Consider the following 23,467-nt stretch of genomic DNA (forward strand, 5'->3'; position numbering starts at 1 on the left):
AATGAAAATTTTCTTTTAATGTGAAAAGCAGTAAGTGACATTTCATTTGTTCAACTTCCAAAAAGCCAGTTTGACTCTGGTCTAGTTCCTGGGAAGCAGCTAACCTAAGCCAAAGGCTTCCTGAAAGGCTGATTTAATCCCAAAGTTAGATGAAAGCAGTGTTTTTGTAACCTTTTGGGGGCTAAGGACCCCTTTTTTGTTTCATCTAAAGAAATCTTACATTGGCCTCTAGTCCCAGCTACTTGGGAGGCTGAGGCAGGAAGCTTGCTTGGTCCCAGGCTGTAGAATGCTTTGATCACGCATATGGATAGCCACTGCACTGTAGCCTGGACAGCATGGTGAGACCCTGTCTCAAAAAAAAAATTACATTGGACAATTTACAACATGTACGAAGGTAGAGTGAATAAAATGAATTTCATATGTATTAATTACTAACAATTATCAAATCATGGCCAATCTTGTGTCATTTATATCCTTATCCACTACTCCCCATCCCACACCTCAATTATTTTGAAGTAAATCTTAGCTGTAATTTTTTTTATGTCTACAGGTATTTTAGAAAATATTTCTTATAAGAAATGTTTTAAAACTACATTTAAATGTGTTACTTTTTTAAAGTAACACATTTTTTAAAGTAACTACACATAAACATAAAAACATTAATTTCTTAATATAGAACACTTTTGAGAATCTGATGAAAATTATGGAGTTTTGTACCATAAAAGTTCACGTACAAATATATGTATACGCGTGGAGGATTTTCAGGATGCTCATAGATCTAAAGTGAATTGGTAAACTCCCTCAGGTTTATTGACCCTAATTTAAGAACCTATGTTCTAAAGGGTCAAATATGGTGTGATCTTCTATAGAAGGTCATACATATAAGATATATTCATTTACTAGATTTTTTTTGAAAGTCTTTTATTTAAGGTACTAAAGAAACAAAGATACAAGTAAGATGTGGGTCTTTGCCGATTAATAGGGGACTTAAGATATATAAGTAATGATAATAAGATGTAATATTGTAAGTGGTCCAAGACAAGCATAGTTTTATAGGAGAGGAGAGAGGAGGTTATTTCTGTCAGAGGCATTAAAGTAGCTTTTGAATGGTGGCTTGAAGAATGGTAGAATTGCGCTGGTGGATATGATAAGCAAGAGAATTCTAGATAAGAGAGCTTCCCAAGTCTGAGTCTGAAAGCAAGAAGGCAGACGTCTCTGACAAATGTTGAGGGGTTCAATTTGATTAGCGAGTAGGATGTATGAAGGGCAGTAGTAGAAAAAAAATGAAAAGTTAGGTCAGGGCTAGATCATGAGGATCTTGATCACCACACAGAGAAGCTGGAACTTTTATAAATGGTGGCAAGCCACTGAAACACAGAATATGACCATGATAGTCATTTAGCAAAATAACCATGGTGAAAGGGAGTGGAAAGAAGACTAGAGGTTGGGAGACCTGTTACGAAGTTACACGAGAAGTCAAGTAGAGACATAATGAAGCCCTGGTAGCATTAGGAATAGAGGAGGAACTAGTAGTAGTAAGTTATTCAAATCTGATCTTTAAATAAAAAGTAACATTTCTTCCATATGATATCTTTACTACTATGCTATGGTTTTCTTTCTTTTTTTTGAGACATTAAATGTCTCTTTTATTTTTTTGATTTTAAAATATTAAGGCGGTACAGGTATTTTTGATACATGGTTTGAGTCAGGGCTATAAATGTGCCCATCACCCAAATAGTGTTCATTGTATCTGTTAGGTGGGTTTTTGCCCCTCTCCCCCTTGATTTCCAATAACTTTTATTTCCCTCTGTACACTTGTGTACCCATAGTTCCAATTTATTAGACAGTACATTTGGTGTTGATTTTCCTTCCTTTGCGATGACTTTCTTGCCTTTCTTTCAGAAGCCACGCTTCTGGGTGAAAAGTAGTATATACTTTAAAGCTACTATTTAGTATCCATTAAATGGTTCCATCTAGCTTTCAAGATAAACCGTAAGCTGTCATACAAGGTCCTTGGACCTTCCCTACTTTCTCTTCAGCCTCATTTCCTGCAGTTCTCTTTCACATTCTCTGTGTTCCAGTTGTAACACAACACAGCCAGTTTCCTCTTTAAGTTTTGTGCCTTCATACTTTTATTTTTTCGTAACAGCTTTATTGAAATACAATTCACATACCACATAGGTGACCTGTTTAAATCGTACAGTCCCTTTGGTTTTTGGTATATTCTACAGAGTTGTGTAGCCATTACCACAGTCAGTTTTGGAACATTTTCATCATCCTCACCAAAGAAACCCTGTGCCCATTAGTAGTCACTCTCCATTTTCCCCCAACCTCTCCTCGCCAGCCCTAGGCAACTGCCAATCTACGGTTTTCATAGGTTTGTCTATTCTGGACATTTTGTGAAAATGGAATTACACAATAAGAGGTCTTTTGTGACTGGCTTCTTTCCATAGTTTTGTCAAGGTTCATCCATGTTGTAGTATGAGTCAGTACTTCATTCGTTTTTATGGTAGGATAGTATTCTATCATATGGATATACCATATTTTGTTAATCTATTCATTGGCTGATAGATATTTGATTATTTTTGCTTTTTGACTTTTATGAATAATGCTACAAAGAACATTCATGTACAAGTTTTTGTGTGGATATATATTTTCATTTTTCTTGGGTATAGACCTGGGAGTGAAATTGGTAGGTAATATGGTAACTCATATGATTAACCTTTTGAGGATCTGCCAAACTGTTTTCCAAAGCAGCTGCACCATTTTTTAATCCCACCAGCAGCATATGGTTCCAATTTCTGCATATCTTTGGCAACATTTGTTATTATCTGTTTATTTTTTCTTTTTTTAAAGAGACAGGATCTTGCTCTGTCACCCAGAATGGGGTGGCAGTGGGGCATTCAGAGCTTACAGGAGCCTTGAACTCCTGGGCTCAAGCAATCCTCCCACCTCAGTCTCCCAAGTAGCTGAGGCAACAGGAGCATGCCACCATATTCGACTAATTTTTCTTATTTTTGTAGCGATGGGATCTCACTGTATTGCCCAGGCTGATCTCAAACTCCTGACCTCAAGTGATCCTTCCTCCCCTGCCTCCCTAGTTGCTGGGATTACAAGCATGAGCCACTACACCCAGCTCCTGAAGTGGTTTTAATTTGCATTTCCATAGTTAATAATGGTGTTTAGCGTCTTTTTATGTCCTATTGGCCATTCATATATCCTCTTTGGTTAAATGTATTTTCAGATCCTTTACACATCTTGAAATTGAGTTGTCTTTTTATTGTTGCATTTTGTTTTTTATATATTTTAGATGCAAGTCCCTTTTCAAATAGATGATTTAAAAATATTTTCTCCCATTGTGTGGGCTGTCTTTCACTTTCTTAATAGTGTCCTTTTAAGCACAAAAGATTTTAATTTTGGTGGTCTTGTTTATTTTATCTTTTGTTGCTTGTCCTTTTGGTGTCATATTTAAGAAATCATTGCCTAACTTAAGCTCATGAAGATTTACCTGTTTTCTTCTCAGAGTTTTATAGTTTTATCTCTTACATATAGGTTTTTGATGAATTTTGAGTTAATTTTTATATATGGTGTGTAATGGGGAGTCTAGCTTTACATTTTTGCATGTGAATATCCATTTGTCCTAGCACCATTTGTTGAAAAGACTGTTCTTTTCCCACTGAATTGTTTTGACACCCTTGTCAAAAATCAGTTGTCCTTAAATGTGAGCTTTTTCTTTCTGGACTCTCAATTCTATTCCATTGAGCTCTAGGACTACCTTATCATCTTTCTAACTTCTGTCTAGAATGCCTTGTCTGCACTGTCCACCTGGCAAACCCCCTAGTTCATGATTCCTCTCGAATGTCATCACCAAAAGCTTTGCCTTCCCTAGTAGGTCTTTTGCATTTTGCATACCTTTGAATACTTAAGGCATAGTTTTCATCACTCTTGTGGTTGAGATATGTGTGTATGTGTGTGTATTTATATATATATATATATATATATATATATAAAATCTCCTTTAGTAGTTAGTAAGCTTTTTGAAGGTAAAGACTGTTCCTTTAATACCTGAATCCCAGTGCTTTAGCACAGTCTCTTAACATGTGGTGTGCTTTTAATATATTTGTAGGAGGAAAAATAGTTTTATAGGGGTAGTATTGAATTTTGTTTTAGATGTGTTCATTTCTAGGTGCCATTGGGACAGCCAGGGGCTAATATTCAATAGACATTTTTATTTATTACTTGAAATTTTCTTTTATCTTTCTTATTTATTCATTTATTATATATTTATTGGGTGCCTGTCATGTAGTAATGACAGGCTCTAGGTAGTAATGAATAAAACAACATCCTGCACTCAAGCAGCTTTCATTTTAGTTAGGGAAACAGACAATATGCATATGGTTTAAGAAAGCTGGCAATAAAACCAGCAAGGAAATTCAGAGCCTGAAGGGAGAGGTCAAGACTGGAGATACAGACTTAGGAATCATCTCCAAAGAGGTGATGCTTAAAACTATAATTATGACAATGGGTGGAATTGCCAAGAAATTGGACATATAAAAAGAATAACACTGCAGAAAGAATCATGAATATATCCAAATTTGGGAGAAAAAATGGCCCAAAAGTTGGGAAAACCAGAAGAATAGAATCCTGGAAATCTTGCAAAAGAAAAGAGAAGGAAAAATACATATAGAAGGGCTGGGCATGGTGGCTCATGCCTCTAATCCTAGCACTCTGGGAGTCCGAGGCAGATCACTTGAGCTCAGGAGTTCGAGACCAGCCTGAGCAAGAGGGAGACCCCGTCTCTACTAAAAATAGAAAAAATTAGCCAGCTGTGGTGCGCCTGTAGTCCCAGCTACTCGGGAGGCTGAGGCAGGAGGATCGCTTGAGCACAGGAGTTTGAGGCTTCTGTGAGCTAGGCTGATGCCATGGCACTCTAGCCCAGGTGACAGAGTGAGACTCTGTCTCAAACAAAAAGAAAAAAAAAAAAAAACAGAAAAGAAAAACATATATAGAATAGTCAAGGAGGATTAAGCCTGTGAATAAGCCATGGATTGAGATTGTTAGGTAGCCATTAGTAATCTTTAGAAATAAGTTTCAAAGAAGTTGCTGCAGCTAGTTTTTTAAAAGATTGAATCCTGGGACTTTTGGGGAACAGTAGAACTGTGCCAAGATTTCTTTTCTTACTCTTTAATGCTATATCCATGAATGAAGATTTGAAATGTATACATTCAGATGTGTTATTCATCTCTGTGCTTATATCTTTGGGGCTTCATTTTTTTTCCCCAAAAGGCATAAAAATTCGTTTCATAAAAAAATCTCTGACTTCACTGATTGGGGGTTGAAAGAAAGAAAGTAATGAAAACTAAATTTTTTAAATTAATTAATTCATTATTATTTTTGGGGGGGACGGAGTCTTTCTCTGTCACCTGGGCTAGAGTGCTGTGGCGTCAGCCTAGCTCACAGCAACCTCAAACTCCTGGGCTCAAGCGATTCTCCTGTCTCAGCCTCCTGAGTAGCTGGGACTACAGGCACCCATGGCCACGGCCAGCTAATTTTTCTGTTTTTAGTAGGGATGGGGTCTTGCTCTTTTTTTTTTTTTTTTTTTTTTGAGACAGAGTCTCACTCTGTTGCCCAGGCTAGAGTGAGTGCCGTGACGTCAGCCTAGCTCACAGCAACCTCAGACTCCTGGGCTCAAGCGATCCTACTGCCTCAGCCTCCCAAGTAGCTGGGACTACAGGCATGTGCCACCATGCCCGGCTATTTTTTTCTATATATATTTTTAGCTGTCCATATAATTTCTTTCTATTTTTAGTAGAGACGGGGTCTCGCTCTTGCTCAGGCTGGTCTCGAACTCCTGAGCTCCAACGATCCTCCCGCCTCGGCCTCCCAGAGTGCTAGGATTTACAGGCGTGAGCCACCGCGCCCGGCCGGGTCTCGCTCTTATTTATTCAGGCTGATCTCAAACTCCTGAGCTCAAAGTGGTCTTTCCGCCTTGGCCTCCCAGAGTGCTAGGATTACAGGTGTGAGCCACCGCTCCTGGCCATGAAAAATGAATTTTAAAAAATGAAAGAAAACAAAAGAAAAAAAAAAAGAATCTCTCTCTCTCTTTCTCAGACTTGTTATCCATTGAATTTCTTTCATTTTGAAAGCCTTCACGTTTTTTAAATTCCATTATTCCTGCTATCAGGATGTGTTTGTTTTCTTGGGTTAAAAATTATTTGACCATTTGCAGGAATAGTTGCTATGTTTACGTATAGACAGTTGTATATGGTCAGCTAACATGTAACTTTTTCTTTTTTGAACAGTGACAGAAATGTTGGTAAATGTTCTGAGTATTTGCTCTGATGATGAGCTGATGACTGAAGGTGAAGACCAGTTTGATGGTATGATTATTCATCTTACTATTTCTTATTATGAAGTGGTATCTCTTAATTGCCCAGTCTCAATGCACACGATTTTGCAAAAATTAGTCGTTACTTTCAGATGACTATGCTATTTGATAAGTAACAAGTCACTTTTTCAGATATTGTTTATTTTAAGATTTAAGCATAATTTTAGTGATTTTATTTTTTTATGGTAGTATGGGGAAAAAAAGATGGATTTTGGGAAAGGGAAAATTTGGAAGAAAGAACAGAAAGACATGAAAATTGAAAGGTATTACAAGGATGTGGTTCTTCATGAATATGGACATGGCTTAGAGAAGGGAGGATAAAAATACTGTTTGTTTCATTAGTACGGTAATCCTAGTGCATCAGAAACATACCTGAACTCACAATGTTGCTTTGACTTTTTTCTTCCAGACATTAGACTGTTCCCAGTATAGTGTGGTTGTGTTGTAAAGGACCACTTGCTAATTTAATTTGAGATTCTGAAGCATTTTTTCCATAGAAACAAAGTTATATGTGGTTGTTCTTATATAAGCCAACAAGCCTATGTACCTGATGTATATTTATAATATAAATTAATACTATAGAAATAAAATTCCTTTTATTTTTGTTTTGAAATTTTTATTTCAATATTTATTTAAAACTTTGAGTAAATAAAAAGGTAAACAACTTATTATATAAGCTGCAAACTCTTTATTCTCTTCCGTATTCCCCTGACATCTTTGCTTCAGTATAGTTTTTATGATTGTTACTAGTATATAAATGTTTCTATGTATCAAACATGGTCTATATATTGATAAGATTTAATAGCTACATATTTCTAAGTATATTAATGTACCATAATTTTCATAGTTAATCTCATATTGTTTGGCAGTTCTAAATTATTCTCATTGTGAATAGCAGTACAATAAACCTATTTGTATAATAGCTTTTATTTTCCTCCTTGGAATAAATTTCTTGAAGAGAATAACAGAGGTACAGAATATAAAGAATTTTAGCTTCACTGCTTTAGCTGTGAACTACCAAGTTGCTTTGCAGGAGAATTGGACCAATGTGAATTGCCTCCAGCAATGAATCCATAGAACTATTTCTCCACAGAACCATTGGATTGTGGTCATTTTTACTTATTTCGCTTGGTGGCTATGTAATAGTAAATTATAATTGGTTAAATTTACATTTCTTTGATTTCTAATGATGCTAAGAAGAAAATTACTATTTTTCCAATTGTGTAAATTATCCATCTCAATTAATTACTTATCAAGTAAAATCTGAGTAGAACTCTATAGAAATTTCTCTACTTGTAAGCCCATTTGCTGAAAGTACAAAGTAACTGAGTACACGTGCTGCTGTTGCTATCTGGTGGTGGTAAACAGAGATGTGCTTTAACTCTTGTGCTTTTGTTAGTGACTGAAATAAGTATATTTATATCAATTATATTTGGGTTTAGATAATAAGCTTTTTTTTTTTTTTTTCCAAGAAAGAATGTCACTCTGTTACCCTGGCTAGAGTGCCATGGCGTTAGCCTAGTTCACAGCAACCTCAAACTCCTGGGTTCAAGCAATCCTTCTGCCTCAGGCTCCTGAGTAGCTGGGACTACAGGCATGCACCACCATGCCCGGCTAATTTTTTCTATATGTTTTTAGTTGTCCAGCAAATTTCTTTCTATTTTTAGTAGAGACAGGGTCTCGCTCTTGCTCAGGCTGGTCTTGAACTCCTGAGCTCAAACGATCTTCCCGCCTCGGCCTACCAGAGTGCTAGGATTACAAGAGTGAGCCACTGCGCCTGGCCTGATGTTTTTAGTTTTAACATTTTATCATGTCTTTTCCCTAAAAATTTTAAGTAGTTTTAAGTAGATAATTTGTTTCCTTGTTCTGCTGTTTGTTATAAAAGTAGACCTGGGCTCATATTCCAATTCCTTATAATGGCTTTGTGGCTTTAGGCAAGTTACTTAACTGAGTCTCAGTTTCCCTCATCTTGAGGAGGAGGATAATACTTAATAATGTTGTAGGTATTGAGATAATGAATATTTGAGAATTATCTCTGAAATAATTCTTGGCACATAGCCTAATTTTTTCAGATGGAGTTTTTTGTTAATTTGTTAAGTTCTGTGATATATTTAGCGAGAGTTTTAATTGGTATTATATTAACTCTGAATCTAGGGAGTTTTTAAAAAATAATATTTAGTTTTCTAAACTAAGACCAAGATTTCTTGCTTTATATAATTAGTTTACTATAATTACTCCATTTAATATATTTAATATACAATTACTCTACTTACAGTTATATAGTTTTTCTTTGACAAAAATCTGTTATCAAGTTAACACATATTTTATATTCTTATTACTATTATAACCTTTCTCTCTTACCATATTTTCTATCTATATAAAGGAATATAGTATATATTTGTGGTTTTATCTTATGTCTAACAACTTGGATCAGTAGAATTATTTTCTGTGGTAGTTTTTAATTTGTTTTCCATAACTTTTTAAAGTATGTAATTTATGTAAGACTGACATTTATTTTATACACTTTTACCTTTCTTTTTATTGTTTAAAAATTTTCATCAATGTTGCCAATAGTGTATTAAATAGGAGTGGTGGTAGGTAATGCTTTAGTCCCTTTCTTGTAATAAAAAGGAAAAGATTTCCTTGTTAGTCTAATTATAGTACTTGGTTTTAGATACCTATCATTTATATGAAGATAGACACATAAATGGGATTTTTTTTGGGATTCAACCAGGAATCAATATAAAATTTTATTACATTCCTTCTAATGAGACTATTTTATGTATTTTATCAGTATTTTTCCCATCAATATGATAATTTATCCACTTGTTATATTATTCTTGCATTCTAGGGATGAATGAAATTTGATCATTGAGGAGGCAGTATAGCTTAATGAAAAGGATCAGTGGTTTAGGTGTCTTGTCACTACCATTCACTAGCTGTGTAATTTTGGAAAAGTCACCTAACTTCTCAGGATTTTCTTATCCATTAATTGAGGCAATAGAGAGGGTGAAAATTCGTTTCCACTCAAGTAAGTTTTAAAGTGTTAAGCACCATTTATGACAATGTTTCTATGGGAAAATACACTGAGTTCCAGCTTTGAATACTAGAAATAGATCTCCCCTCACTGTTAACATGGCAGGTGTAATTACTCCTTATTTTTTCATTCTTCCACTACCAAATATTAACACTCTAAGAAAGATTCAAGATTATGAGTCCGGGAGTTTGGATGGAGGAATGGGAATGGTTTGGGAGAGAGAAAATATTGAGGGAATGGAAGAAAGAGAAGATAAGGATAGATACTAAGGTTTAGGATGGGGTAAAGAAAGAGCTACTGGAACTAGGTTTATTTCCCTTCCCTATTTGTATTCCCTGATTTCTTCCCCCTAACTCCATCCATCTTTTCTCCTTTCCTTCCACCATGATGGCATGCTTTCTGTTCTCTCCTCCTTTTCCTACACAGCAATGGAACCATACTAAGGACTGAGTCTGGAGAGAAATCTGACTTTAGAAAGAAAACTGGGTGGGATGGGGATTACTGTGGAGGCAGAATAAGCGTTTAGCTTTTCTGTGGGGAAAGAGAAAAAGCAGAATTGGAGATTTCCCAGTGGCAGGAGGAAAAGAGTAGTTTTTGTATATTCAAGGCTGAGATTAAGTACAGGAATGAGACTGTTGTTAAGTGATGATTCTTTGGTATTCTGTATTGTTGTTTAATGCATATGTGGGGTTATTTTTTAGGGCAAAATTTGCATAAACACTAAATGTATAAATGCACATAGCATCCCTTTGGGAAGTGTAGGTTAATCACAAAAGAGAATTTTTGAACACTGATTCGTGTGATATTTAGAATGCATATTTTTTTTTTAGAAATTTATCTTTTGTCTTCAGTTTGATGAGGGAAATATGTAATCTATATGTGTTAAAATTTTACTAAAATAACTTGCATTTCCTATAATGGAATCATGTATCTCAGCATTAGAAGGGATGATATGGAAAGCTCAAATGAAACCACTCCAGCTGCCTAGTCTTAGAACTATTACTTACTTTGAAATAATCTATTGCTATTTTTGCAAAAAGATGTACCCCAAACTCCCAGATTGGACTGGGAACAGAAAGCACATACTGTTGCTCCTGAGTGTATGCAAAAGTGCTACAATTCAGATTCAGAAAATCGAGCTGTTGTTACAGAATGTGGGAGGCTTAGCTTTTCCTGTGTTGGGAGTGGGTAGTTTTCCACTGAGGTAGTTTATAAAGTTACCTACATTTCTCTGTATACCACAGATTTTGCAGATGTTGGTGTCCTTGAAGAACCACATGAGTTTGTACCTCATTTGTGTCATTACCTTTCACTTAACATACTTCTCCATGGGTGATACATTTTCTTAGGGGTATGAATATAAATGTGCAATTGTTGTTAGCACAGTCTTTTATCAGTCTTATGTGTTTTCACGTGTTTTTTTCTGTCCCAATTATGTCTACTTTCATCAAATATTATAGTCATTCTGTCCATAATTTCTTCTGAACACATACCTTTTAAGAAATCTTTACTTTAGAGCTCTACCCAGTGGCATCCCTCTTTTATTCACCAGATTCTACAGTACTACATTTTTCAAATTTTCAAATATGAGGGCCTTCATTTTTCTCCCTTTCTTTCTACATTCATTCTTCAGTACCACTGCCAAGTTAAATCTCTATCTTTTTATTTGTCTCAACCACCTTTTCTCCATCATTCACTTCCTTTTTTCTGGACTCTCCATCTGAAGAACGGCTCATATATGGCAATAAAAAAGGTACAGACCAGACAGAGTAACATTGTTTTGAAATATGACTTCATAAGTTACCCTCATGTCCATGTAAGTTAGCACATTCATTGAGTAATGTTTATGCAGAGTCCTCTTGGGCCTTGTGCAAATTTAGTTTAAGTTTTATCTGAGTTGGTATTCAGTGTTTTTAGAAGTCATATTCCAAGATATCTGTCTTTCTGTGCATGGAAATATTTTTCCCTCTTTTTCATTCCTCTTGTTTTAAAATTTCATTCTTTGCTTATTTGTAATGTTTTGTACTTTTCCCTGCATGATTAGGGGTGTTTGATTGTTTGTCTTATTTCCCAAAGAAATTTTACTGTGGACATTTACTTTAATATGATGCATGATGTGTTTGTAGACTGATTTAAAACCCTGATTTGTACAGTGTTTTTATATTTCTGTGTATTTCTTCATTTGAAATCAGTATAGTTTACATATCCTTTGGTTTTATAGATGTATAAATTAAGACTGAAAATATGGATCTATCTCATTATAGCCATCCTCCTCAGACCCCTCCTGCTCACCCCCAGTCTAGCTATTTTTAAAATTCTGCCAATTTTAAAACAAAATATCTATATTAATTCATTAGAAGAAATCAAACTTACCATGTGTCCTTGGACAAGTCACTTACTAAACTCAGTTTCTTTGTCTATAAAATGAGGAGATTGAACTTTGCAATATCCATAATATCTCTTCAAATTCTAATATTCTATGATTCTTAGATTTTTAGTAATTATTTTTACCATCTTAAAAATACCTGTTTTGTGCCATGGTACCCACACAGTTTTGGATTTGTAAAAACTGTAGCTTCAATGCTCTTATTACCCTTTAGAAGATCATCAACATCGTCATGGAGCCTATTTTCCCTAAAATATGTCTTTTATTTTTATCTTTGAAATTGAATTTCTTTTTGTTTTTCCTTGCAGTCAGGTCCAGTCATCATCTTAGTTTTTAATTATATGTATTTGTGGGCTGCTTGAATTTTAAATGAGATGTTCTAGCCCAGAAGACTTACGGTTACTCAGACCTCTGTATACCTAAGGCCCCTTTTGATCTAGAGTCTTTAGCCTTTCCTTAACCTTCTCCTCAACCATGGTGCTTCCATATGTGTGTTTTCATCATGTTGAAGCACAGCTCTAAGGAACCACACCCTTGGGTCTAGAGTGATTCTAGTTGCTATATATGAGATAACAGGACTGAGATTGTTGTTGTTCTCTCTGGAGGTCAAGGGAAGGAAGATATAACCTTTGAGCCTTTCTTTAGCCAAGGATCCAGTTATTTTAGTATATTCTATTCTGTAGCAGTGATAGCACAGCTAACCCTCTAGAGATGAAGCAGTAGTGATCTGTTAGCCATGGTTTTCTCATTGCTTATGTCATACTCACATAGGGATGTAAGAGCTTGGATATACTTGCATGACCTTAGAGAACACTTGGTACATTAGGTTGAGATATGCATTGTTGTTGAAATGCTGGTATGGTCCTTAGTTCAGGATTACCTGCATAGTAGTCCCTTCATGCCATTATTTTTAGACCAATTTAGAGCAAGGAAGCTTATTCTGTTATAGTATGATGGGGTATTTTCAGCCTGCATGTTGAAGACTATTATGACAGTTAAACAGAAGACTACAGGGCTGTTATAAATTCTTGTCTGTTAATCTGCATGTCATAGGCTCTCATGAAAATTAAATACAGACTGTAGGATTATTATCAGGTTTTTTGTCCTCTAGTTTGTAATACAAGTTGAGCTCAAATTTTTTTCCCGTTGCTCTTTCACTGAGTAGTCAGTAGTGTGAGATCATAAAGTTTGTGGATTACTTTTTATTTGTATCTGTATCAGACCCCAGTACTAGACCAGTGCTGAGCTAAACATTGAGGGAGCAAGAAATTTTTTGGCATGAGTTCATCTAGTCTCTTCCATGTGAGCTGGTGGTAAGGGGCTTGGGACTGGTTCAGATAACTGTGGAACAGGCTAATAGAATAATGCAAGCGTGAGTGCCCTAAACTTGAGCCTTTCTTTCTATTTATTCCATTGAAAGTAGGTTCAGCTGCAGCCCGGAAAGAAATCATAAGAAACAAAATTCGAGCAATTGGCAAGATGGCAAGAGTCTTCTCTGTTCTCAGGTAATGATATCTTTTTCTTTTTCTTTTCTTTTAAAGAACCACATTCACATAACTTTTATTAAAATATATTGTTATAACTGTTCTATTACTAGTTATTGTTGTTAATCTCTTACTGTGCCTAATTTATAAATAAAACTTTATCACAGGTATGTCTGTATAGGAAAAAAACAGTATATATAGGGTCCAGTACTATCAGAAGTTTCAGGCATCCACTGGGGATCTTGGAAGGTATTCCCCTCAGATAAGGGGGGAATTACAATGGGAAAAACACATTGTAGTGACAGTGCATGAACTACCGCTACACATGTCAACACAGATGAACCAGAAGGACGTAATGTTTAGCCAAAAAAGAACTCTTGGAAGAATATATATTAGCTACCTAGTGCTGCATAACACATCACCTCAAACAACAGGCATTTGTTATTTCACTGTTTCTGTAGGTCAGGAATCTGAGTATGGCCCTCATCTTCAGGGTCTCCGCAGGGCTGCCATTGAGGTCTTTGCCCAGGCTGGGGTTTCATCTCGAGACTTAATGGGCAGAGAGCCTCAAAGTTCACCCGGTTGCCAGCAGAGTCCAGTTCCCTCTGTGCTGGCTAGTGCTAAAGCTTTTCCTCCTGGAAAAGCCTATTCCTGGCTGGAGAAGGACTCTAGGAGCTCCCTCCAACTCTGTACTTCAGTTTCAAACACAGGCCATGAATGCTGCAGAACCTGGTCTCTCCATTTGGCCAGTCTCCCCTCCAGGACCTTGAAGCACCCTATTTTTGGGGGTCTGTCCCTCTCTAGGCCATTTAATCAGCTGTCTTTGGAGGAGAGACAGTCACATTCTGTTTTCCATCCACCAACCCCTAAGCCACTAACAGGATTAGTGGGGGCCTGGGCCACCTGCTTGTCGCTCCAAAGACTATTGCTCTGGGCTCTGAATTTCAGAGCAGTTTAATTATACACCATTGTCCCCACCGCTCTGCTCCCTATCTCAGGTTTACTTAGCAAAAAGATGATCTGTGTCTGTGTTTAGAAGCTCCTCACAGGCCAGGAGAGTGGCTCATCTCTAAGTGTCTGGCTTGTGCAGTGTCTCCACTAGTTGTCCTGTGGGTCAGGCAGAGTGTGCCTATTTTGTTGATTATTTGTTTTGCAGAAATTACTTTTATTGTATAAGTATTGTCGTGCTTGACATCTAAAAGCAACATTATCACTCTTCCCATAAAGAAGTTACTTATACATTTGTATATTGAAGAAGGGAACACAACTCCCTTTGAAACTAGGGTTTTTGATCCTTGTGATTATTATTGCTCACCTTTGGTGTCTCTTGTTGTTACGTAATGAAAGCACTAAGTTTACACCTTGAAAATTAGAGCAGGATAAGAAGGACAGGGCACTTTGTATGGAGTATTCCTGATGAACTTGCTCATCCATACAGGAAGTCCCTTTTGCTGGATCCACAAATTGCCTTCCTGGGATTAATTCACCATGACCAGGTTTAAGGGTACGAATGAATAGCTCAGTCATTGAAAATTTGTTTGCAAAACTGATTATATCACATATTTGAACTTTACAGTATATGAAATACCATATTTTCTCAATTGTATGATGCCCATCAATGATAAATCTCACCATATAGTTAGTAAAGCTTTTTAGGAAAAATGATATATGTCTCAATTGTAAGGCACATCCTCATATTCCACATTTAAAATGTGAAAAATGTATGTCTTGAAATTGAGGAAAATGTGGTAATAACAATGAATGTCATAAATTTTATATATGGCCATAAGTCCTCTTTTAAACTAAGTGCTGATTGGAAGTATCTGTTATTTGTTTTATCTCTTTGTTATAGGGAGGAGAGTGAAAGTGTGCTGACACTCAAGGGCCTGACTCCCACAGGGATGTTGCCTAGTGGAGTGTTGGCTGGAGGACGGCAGACCCTGCAAAGTGGTAATGATGTTATGCAACTTGCTGTGCCTCAGATGGACTGGGGCACACCTCCCTCTTTTGCTAACAATACTCATAATGCATGCAGGGAATTCCTTCTGTTTTTTAGTTCCTGTCTCAGTAGCTGACACAGGCAGGGTACTATATGATAGGTAGTCTCATTAATTCCTGATCAGGGCAGAAAATTGATAGAATGGTTATTCTTTTCAATTAAAAATAATGGTCAGTTCCTCAGCTTTTCATGAAATGATATGGGAGCAACTCATATCATAATCTCTGAAATATTTATTTATTCATTTGTTTGATTCACCCTTTTCTTTTAAAAGTCCCAGTTTCAGAATGTGAATCAGGGATATTCATATTACTAAAATGGAACTGTAATTCCAAGTTTCTTATTTTTAATTTTTTTATTTATGTAATTGTATTAGACTATGCTTATATTTTCAAATACTTAATTTTAGAGTTAACTGTCTGCTTGGGCCCCAGAACATTACTTATGCACTTCACTTGCCAAAAGATTTGTGCAAGGTTTTGTACCCTGGTAAATGATGCGAAAGTTTGTTTTCTGTGGTGTTTGTCAAATGTTCTATGTATAATTGACTGTCTGTAACATGCTGTTTCCTTCCTCTGCAGATGTAGCTGCTTTCCTAAATCTGTCTGTCTTTCTTTAGGTTAGCTGTATGTCTGTAAAAGTATGTTCAATTAAATTACTCTACCAGACACTTGTCTGTCTTTTGATGTAGAAGCAGCTTTGTAGCACCTCATTTTGAGGTTTGCTGCATTTGTTGCTGCACTTTGTGCATTCTGAACATGAATGTAACATTAGATATTAAGTCATTGTTATAAGGGGTTGAATTTAAAATCTGTAAGTCAAAATTCAAAGGGTGTTATTAAGTGTGCCTTTATTTTGCATGAAAATAAAAAGAATTATACGTAAAGCATTCCTGTAATCTGGCTCATTGAATATTTTTTATTAAAAAAACTAACTTTTTTGGCATAAATATTTGTGTAAATATTGGGTTAAGTTTTTGAAAGCCCATTACAGATTAAATAGAAGAGAGTTATATGAATTAGACCATACACAGTAGTTCAGTCTAGATTTCTTTCCCATGTGGTTGGAGAGCAAAAAATGTGATATGGAAAAGCCTGAATTTATATGTTTTATCGTAGCCACTTTTGACAGCCCTCTAAGGGTCATTGTTCTATTAAAACAGGCAGCAGCAGATCTGGTGTTTTTCCTTCATCATGATTAAATTTCTTTTTGGTGTTTTATTAATGACTTTTTAAAAGAGAAAAGTAGGAAATTTTAATTTAATATTTTGAATAAATTTAAATTAGGTTGACTTTTCACAATTTCATTTCACTCAGTCCCATAATAATTGCTTTTTAATAAAAAGAATCTTTTCCTATAGACAAATAATTTTTACTTGTAGCTTGTACATGTTCTATTTTATATGTTATTGTATTGTCCACCACCACCATTGGTATATCTGAGTACAAAACTATGTTTTGAAATTATAGTTTCAAATTTTCATTCTGAATGAGGTTTTTTTTTTATTTAAAAAAATTTGCTTTGATTCTCTTTACATTCCTGCCCTCCATTTTTCTTATTATATTGTAAACTTTAGAAAAGTGAGCTAAAAAGAATTTTGTGAATGTACATTAAAACAAATTAAGGTCTTAAACATTCAAACTAGCAAAAATGTTAATAGAAATGGATGAATTTTAATAGCTTCAGAAATGTTATATCCTTCTTCCTCTTTGTTCAGAAAAGAAAAAATCAAAAGGGTATCATACTTAAATAAATCTACATTATAGTCATCTCCCAATTATCTTTGGATATATTATTACTTTGATGTTGTATCCATAGCAAACCTTGCTTTCAGCTTTCACAATTAGCACCTACTAATTACATGCTTTGTGGACAGCTCAGCATTTGTATTTATTCTTAATTTGCACATAGCTTGAAGCTCATTCTTCTAACTTTGAAACCACCCTCAACTGTAGGGGAGGTTTGACAGACAGTAGCTTTGCTAGAGGGACTGTCTATTCCCAGGATAGAATGAGTTAGTGGAAGGAGCTGAGTTTAAGGGGTCTTATTTGGGAAACTAGATAGCTCGCACTTCTGCTAGTTCTTGATAGTGTGATTTGAGCATTTGGTTGAAGTTATTTCCCTAGCATAAGATAAACCCATTTTGAAACAAATAACAAAACTCATATGAAAGCTGTATCTGTATGATTTTTTAAAAAAATTATCTAACATTTTAAATTTCAGTAGGTATGTTTTCTGATGTTAGTGTGTATAACTGAGAGATATTGCAAAAGCAAAATTTTTAAATTCTAAGACCTTGATCTTATTGTCAGGAAATAAAAATTGTCTTTTTAATAACTTTAATTTACGTAATATTTCTTGAGTGTTTGTACAGACTGCACAACTCTATTAGAGTTGGATTTTATGTTCATATTTATTTTATGTACTTTTTTTAATGGAAATTTGATTGGGAGAGAGCCAAAATAATGTTACATTGAGGAACACAGTTTGAGGCAGCACTACCCTCAAACTTATTGAGGCCATGTCAAGATGTACTATATAGCTGAAAACAAACAGAGGAGAAATAGTGCCTTTCAGATAGATTTTTGCAATTATCAGACTTCTTTCTCTCCAGCTTAATTTTTAAGCTTCAAATGACCATCTTTCAAATCTAAGCATTCAAGCTTGACATGGTATGCAGTTTTGAATGTGATACCTATTTTGTATTCTGGAAAAGATTTAGGATCAGTTAGAGGCCTCAGAAAAGAACAAAGAATATAATTGACCTAGAAAATGCGTTTACATATAAAATTAAAAGTCTGTAGAATGATTTCAAAAGTATATTGTGACATTTCATAATCTGAAAAATTTATTAACAGACTTTTAAACTATTGATAAAATCAAATAGATACTAATTCTCATAGTGATATCAATTTTTATTCTTAATTTATTACTATATGTAATATAAATTATGAGATATTTCATATAAACTAACTTATCACAGACTCTCTAAAACATTCTGATAGACATTTAATTTTTTCCCCTTTCAATTTTTAAATTATAAGGAAAATTGTCCATATTTTGAGGAGTAGGGGTTCCAGGGCTGATCAAGTAGAGGTAGTTTATTTATCCCAGTTTTCTGTCCAGGAAAATTGTAAGAGTATTTTCCAGGTGTACAGGGCTAGATTTTTTTAAGTGGTAATTTGTGCAGTGAGCATACAATAATTGTGTCTGCTTTGATTTGTAATATAATTTAACAGTTAAGGAAAATTAACTCTTCCTTTATTCAGTGTTCATCCTACTTCTTTTGGGTCCCTAGTTCACTTTATTCTCTGGTTAATATCAACAAAATTTTCTAATTTAGTCCACTTCAAATCATTAGATTCATTAGTGTCCTTTCACATTAGTAATTGCTTTGGGTAAAAATTATCATTTCTAAATCATGTTTACTGCTAAAAGATAATTTCAGGAATAATTATTCTAATTGGCCTTATTCAGAAGAAGCAAAGTAGAAGGATCAGGACATTATTGTTACAAATATTCTGAGTGTGTACACTTTGGGTAAAGTGGAAAATGGGCAATATTGTGAGGCAGTATTGTTCTTTGCTATTTTATCTTAGGTCCTGGTCCTCAATATGAGCTCTTTATACGGTTTAAACCCAGAAATAAACCAAAAAAGAATCTTTGACTACAAAGTGCATGTTTAAATATGGTGTAGTTTGCTAAACGGGCCAGTGACAAGCTATACCAAGAATGCATTTCTTATTTATAATATGGCCTATATATATGTCTAGCATGAAATAATTAGAATTTATTGCCTGTAAGACCTCAGTTTCATTCCTTAATGCCTCTTTATTTGGTAGATGGGTTTGAAAAGATGCTCAATAGTCTTTTTTTCTTCCCTTAAGAATTCTGGCTCTTAGTTCCTGAAGCAAATTTGAGTTCATGATAAACTGGATATGAATGGATTTTTTTGAGGCTATAGATGTTAATATCTTTAGGTATTTGGAGCATCAATACTAGAAGAGAAAGGAAGTTCCTGGTAGACAAGAGGGATCCTTTTAGGTTCCCCACAAAGAACAGAGCTACAGGACTGTTCTACTTAGACTAATTCACCAAGTTTACTGCCCTAAAATTTCATTGTTAGCCATATCAGATTTTGCAGCTTATGTTTTCCCTTATAAATTAGAAGTGACAGGAAAAGCAATGCTGATCCCTTTTAGTTTCTATTGTAGGGAACCAACTGGTGATGAGTATTGTTTTTGTTAGACATGAAAGAAAAGACTTTCCTGTTTGCTTTTCTGCTACAATTCTATCATCGCAATTTTACCCTAGAGAATTTTCCTGTGGCTGTAATGGATGTGATATAATAAACATACAGGAAAATTTTAAGGCCATCAAAATACTGAATTCAAGATGGGTAATTAATATTGGAGTGCATTTGCATGAGTGCTGAGATGTCTTTGTTTAAAATAGGTTTGTGTGATCTGTGGTCTGAGCAATGTTGTCATAGTGCTGTGTGTAAACTGTATTGTGTCAGGAACTGGGGGATTGGATGGGACTTTCTAATATGAGTACTACTTATATTGAATTGTAAATGATGATGTAGTATGGGGTACTGTGATATTTTAAGTGATCATTGCCTTTTCTGCTGTACAATATGACCCTTCTCATCTCTCTCATTCATTTTGCATGCCTCTGCTCACTTCTGTACAGCCACAGTTGAGGCTATTGAGGCTGAAAAAGGTACGATCAGAGTCCTTGCGCTGGGCAGAGATCTGTGGTGTGTGGGTGGGCCTCAGAGAATGTCCTGTGGGTGTGTCTTACTCCTAGCTTGCATAGCCCAAGATGAATCAGACTCACTGACTCAAGTTTAACAGTCACATTCCTCATTTATTTATTTTTTAATCACAAAGGCTGATGCCCATAATGACAGTCTGTTTTTTTTCCCTTTTCTGGTGCAACGTGCAACCAGAATTTAATGTTCCTGATTTCTTTAAGTATATTATGCTATATATTATAGCATTTAAAGTTGCCTGTTTTAATGGAAATTACTAAAGTGATCCTGCAAATAAAGATCTGTTCCATATTTTGCATGATTCTATGCTACTCAGATTTTTTCCTCTAAGTGAAACCCCCTCTAGATATAGGTATGAGTTTGTTTTTACTCATTTTCAATAATGTGCCTGACTGAGAGTACAGGAACTGTCATTATAATGGTCTTTTTCTCTTTTTTTTTTTGCTGCAGTTTGGGCTGTAGTTTGCTGATAATATTATATTCGTGTATATTATATGTTGGCTTGATATTACACATTGCTGAATGTTTTGCTGTCCCAGCCATTGTTCGGTTCATGTGCACAGACTGAGTCCTAGCAATTACACACATTAGGCAACCAGATCATAACTAGTGGTATGGCAATCTTTTCTATGAACATTTTAACAATGGAGGATGCATCATTCTAGATGAAGTGAATGAGAAACTATACAGTTGGTGGAGAATTGCCATTTATTTTGATTAGAGTTTCCAAAGAAGTACAGTAAATGACCAGTGAATTAAGGAAGACATTTCCTAAAATATGAAACTATAAATACTTTTTGCTATCAGCCAAACACAGAAACACAGACATTTCCTACCTTTTTCATTTCATATTGGTGGTGATGGGGTGATGATACCTTGACCGCCAAGATAGTTTTGGTCTACTGTATTTTAGCTTATCTTTGCTTCTTTCTCCTCCCATGCTCTTGGTACAGATCTGTATGTTGGGGATTAACTTTGTTTAGCCTCCTTACTTGCCCCTACTCTTGTTGCTATGTTATTGTGATAATCACGGTGATCTTAGGGTCTGAAGTAGGAGATAACTGGTGTAGTAGAAGTCAGACTGAGACCCTGAGAGGTTGATTTTGGGGGCAGAGGAAGGTTGTTTTTGCTTTTTTTTTGTTGTTGTTGTTGTTTTTTGAAGGCTACACTAACACTGTCATCTATGAAACTATTGTGTTTGTATTTAGGTTTAAACATTTCACATTTTAAAGGGAAGACTTGAAATGGGGATAGGATTCAGTTAAAATTTAAGTGTTGCTACTCGCAGCTAATTTCTTTCTTCTTAAAAATCATTAATTATGTTTTTGAAATCTCAGAAATGTTTTTCAATTACTGACTTATCAAATTTGCGTTTTATTAAGCAATACGAGGATTCTCTCCACCACATAGAATCTGCAGTTTTGAAGAGGCAAAGGGTTTGGATAGGATCAATGAGAGAATGCCACCCCGGAAAGATGCTGTACAGCAAGATGGTTTCAATTCTCTGAACACCGCACATGCCACTGACAACCACGGGACTGGCAACCATAGTGCCCAGTGACCCACGGCTTCCCAGGGACTCTCACATCTCGGGCCCCCAAATGGACAGATCACCCGAGGAGCTGGAGGGGTTGGCCAAACTGACTGTAAATGTCACACAGTCCCTCTGCAGAAACCATTGTGCTTTTGAAATCCCAGCCCCTTCCTGGATGGAGGCTTGAGGGCCCTGGGACATGTTGTGCTGTCTGATAAGATTGGGTCATCGCTGCCAATGTGGAGAGCAGTGAGCAAGGGGCTTGGGGCAATTTCCAGTGGAGGGCATCTACACCTCCATTTATGCTTGTGGTTCACACATTTAAGTTTACAAATGAGATTTCTTTTTCCCCCTCAGTAGAATTAGAATTTGTTTTTCAACTATGACTTCAAACACAATTCTAAGAGCTAATGTGGACTTTTCTTTTTCCATGAAATATCTTTAAAGGATGAATTAGCATGGTCTTAAAATACCTTTCTGAGGTTACTAGGTATATTTTGAATTGTGGGCAAAATGCTGAGAAACCCAGCATTATAAAATGCTGACCTCAGGTCAATAGTTCTTAAATGTGGCTAATTCTGTAACATAGTCTTGGTATTTTTCAATTATGAATGCATAACCTACAACTAGGCAGACTCTGTTACTTGAACACAAATCTAAAAACTAATTGAGAATCTCTTTTACCCAGATCTTTTGAGATTTACATCCCAGAGATTTAAAAAGAAAACCTCTAAATTGCAAAATTATGAAGAATTACAGAATTACTCATTTAAGATACTTTAAAAGAAGTTTGTACATTGTTAAAGTAAATTTTAATTCAAATCATGTCTGTAAAACTTGACGTATTTTGTGTATGCATGTTTTCATTTTGCAAATATTTAATATATAGACCTATGATGTACAGGTACGACATGTATAGGTTACCTAGATGTTATGAGAAATTTTAGTTTATTGTGAGTACTCAAGTTGCATAAATAGCCACCAGGATGATTTGCTGCTGGCTTCCTATCATTTTTATGTTTTAATGCAAAGGAAATTTTAAAATGTTCTGGAAGTGTTTTTGATTAAGCAATGCAGCCTAGAAACAATGGTTCTGTTCAATCATTCAGATGTTAGTGGAAGCATAAAAGTCAAGACTGCATGTTGAAATTTTTCTTTTGATAGTTACTGATCTGCTTGGTTAAACTAAATGGAACCATGTGCTAATTTTTCACAATTATCGACCTGTGTTGATTGCCACTGTAGTTTGGTATTTCCCTTTACTTTGGTGGCCTGCTTCCCTCATGCCCTGGAATACAACTCAGAGCTCCAGGCAGCGGAACCATCTGTTGTTTTGTTTGCCAGAAAGTGCACCCTGTATGGTCTCCTGTCTAAGTTGGAAATATTATGCATGTGCAGGACTTTTCAAGTATTTTATAAACAGTAGCACACAATAAATTCCATGCATGGGCCGCTGCTCTTATCTCTGTGTTGGGTTTTATTTGGAAGATACAGTCTGATTTGGCCTTTTGATGCAAATCATAAAATCCTGTTAATAGAGCTGGAATATCCTTTGGAGAAGATTATCTCCTGGATAGTTCATAGTGATTTGATAAATTAAATTATTGTCTTTATAAAATCTGCCTTTAAAAAAATTTGTTACACTTGTTTTACATGAGCATTAGTAACTGAGCACTAGAGGACTTTGGATGCCTACTGTAGGCCTCCTAAGTCTATTTAAGATCACTGTTTTTATTATCTTTTAATTGAAAGAAAATATGTCATTGATTAGTATTTTGTTACAGTAGTATTGATAATTTATTGGTGTTTTAACAATAAGAAGAAAAAATATTGGTGATTCTACATTTTCCTACCATTATATT

General features: G+C 35.4%; 1 protein-coding gene across 8 annotated transcripts in view; it reads left to right on the forward strand.

Annotated features, from left to right (window-relative positions):
* The window catches only part of PPP3CB (protein phosphatase 3 catalytic subunit beta), a 49,706-nt gene extending 26,639 nt beyond the window's left edge, over positions 1 to 23,067 (forward strand). For 4 of the 8 annotated variants that reach the window (XM_045568997.1, XM_045568999.1, XM_045569003.1 and 1 more), the window contains exons 10-14: positions 6,303 to 6,380; positions 13,232 to 13,316; positions 15,148 to 15,245; positions 19,990 to 20,019; positions 21,454 to 23,067. In XM_045568997.1, the coding sequence (XP_045424953.1) occupies positions 6,303 to 6,380; positions 13,232 to 13,316; positions 15,148 to 15,245; positions 19,990 to 20,019; positions 21,454 to 21,632 (470 nt within the window). In that variant the 3' untranslated portion in view covers positions 21,633 to 23,067. Of the gene's footprint in view, positions 1 to 6,302; positions 6,381 to 13,231; positions 13,317 to 15,147; positions 15,246 to 15,875; positions 16,184 to 19,989; positions 20,020 to 21,453 lie in introns of those variants that run through there. The other 4 variants (XM_045568998.1, XM_045569001.1, XM_045569002.1 and 1 more) reach the window with 4 other exon arrangements.
* The last annotated feature ends 400 nt before the right edge of the window (positions 23,068 to 23,467 follow it).

The sequence above is a fragment of the Lemur catta genome, chromosome 14 (assembly GCF_020740605.2).
Source record: "Lemur catta isolate mLemCat1 chromosome 14, mLemCat1.pri, whole genome shotgun sequence".
NCBI classification, from domain to species: domain Eukaryota; kingdom Metazoa; phylum Chordata; class Mammalia; order Primates; family Lemuridae; genus Lemur; species Lemur catta.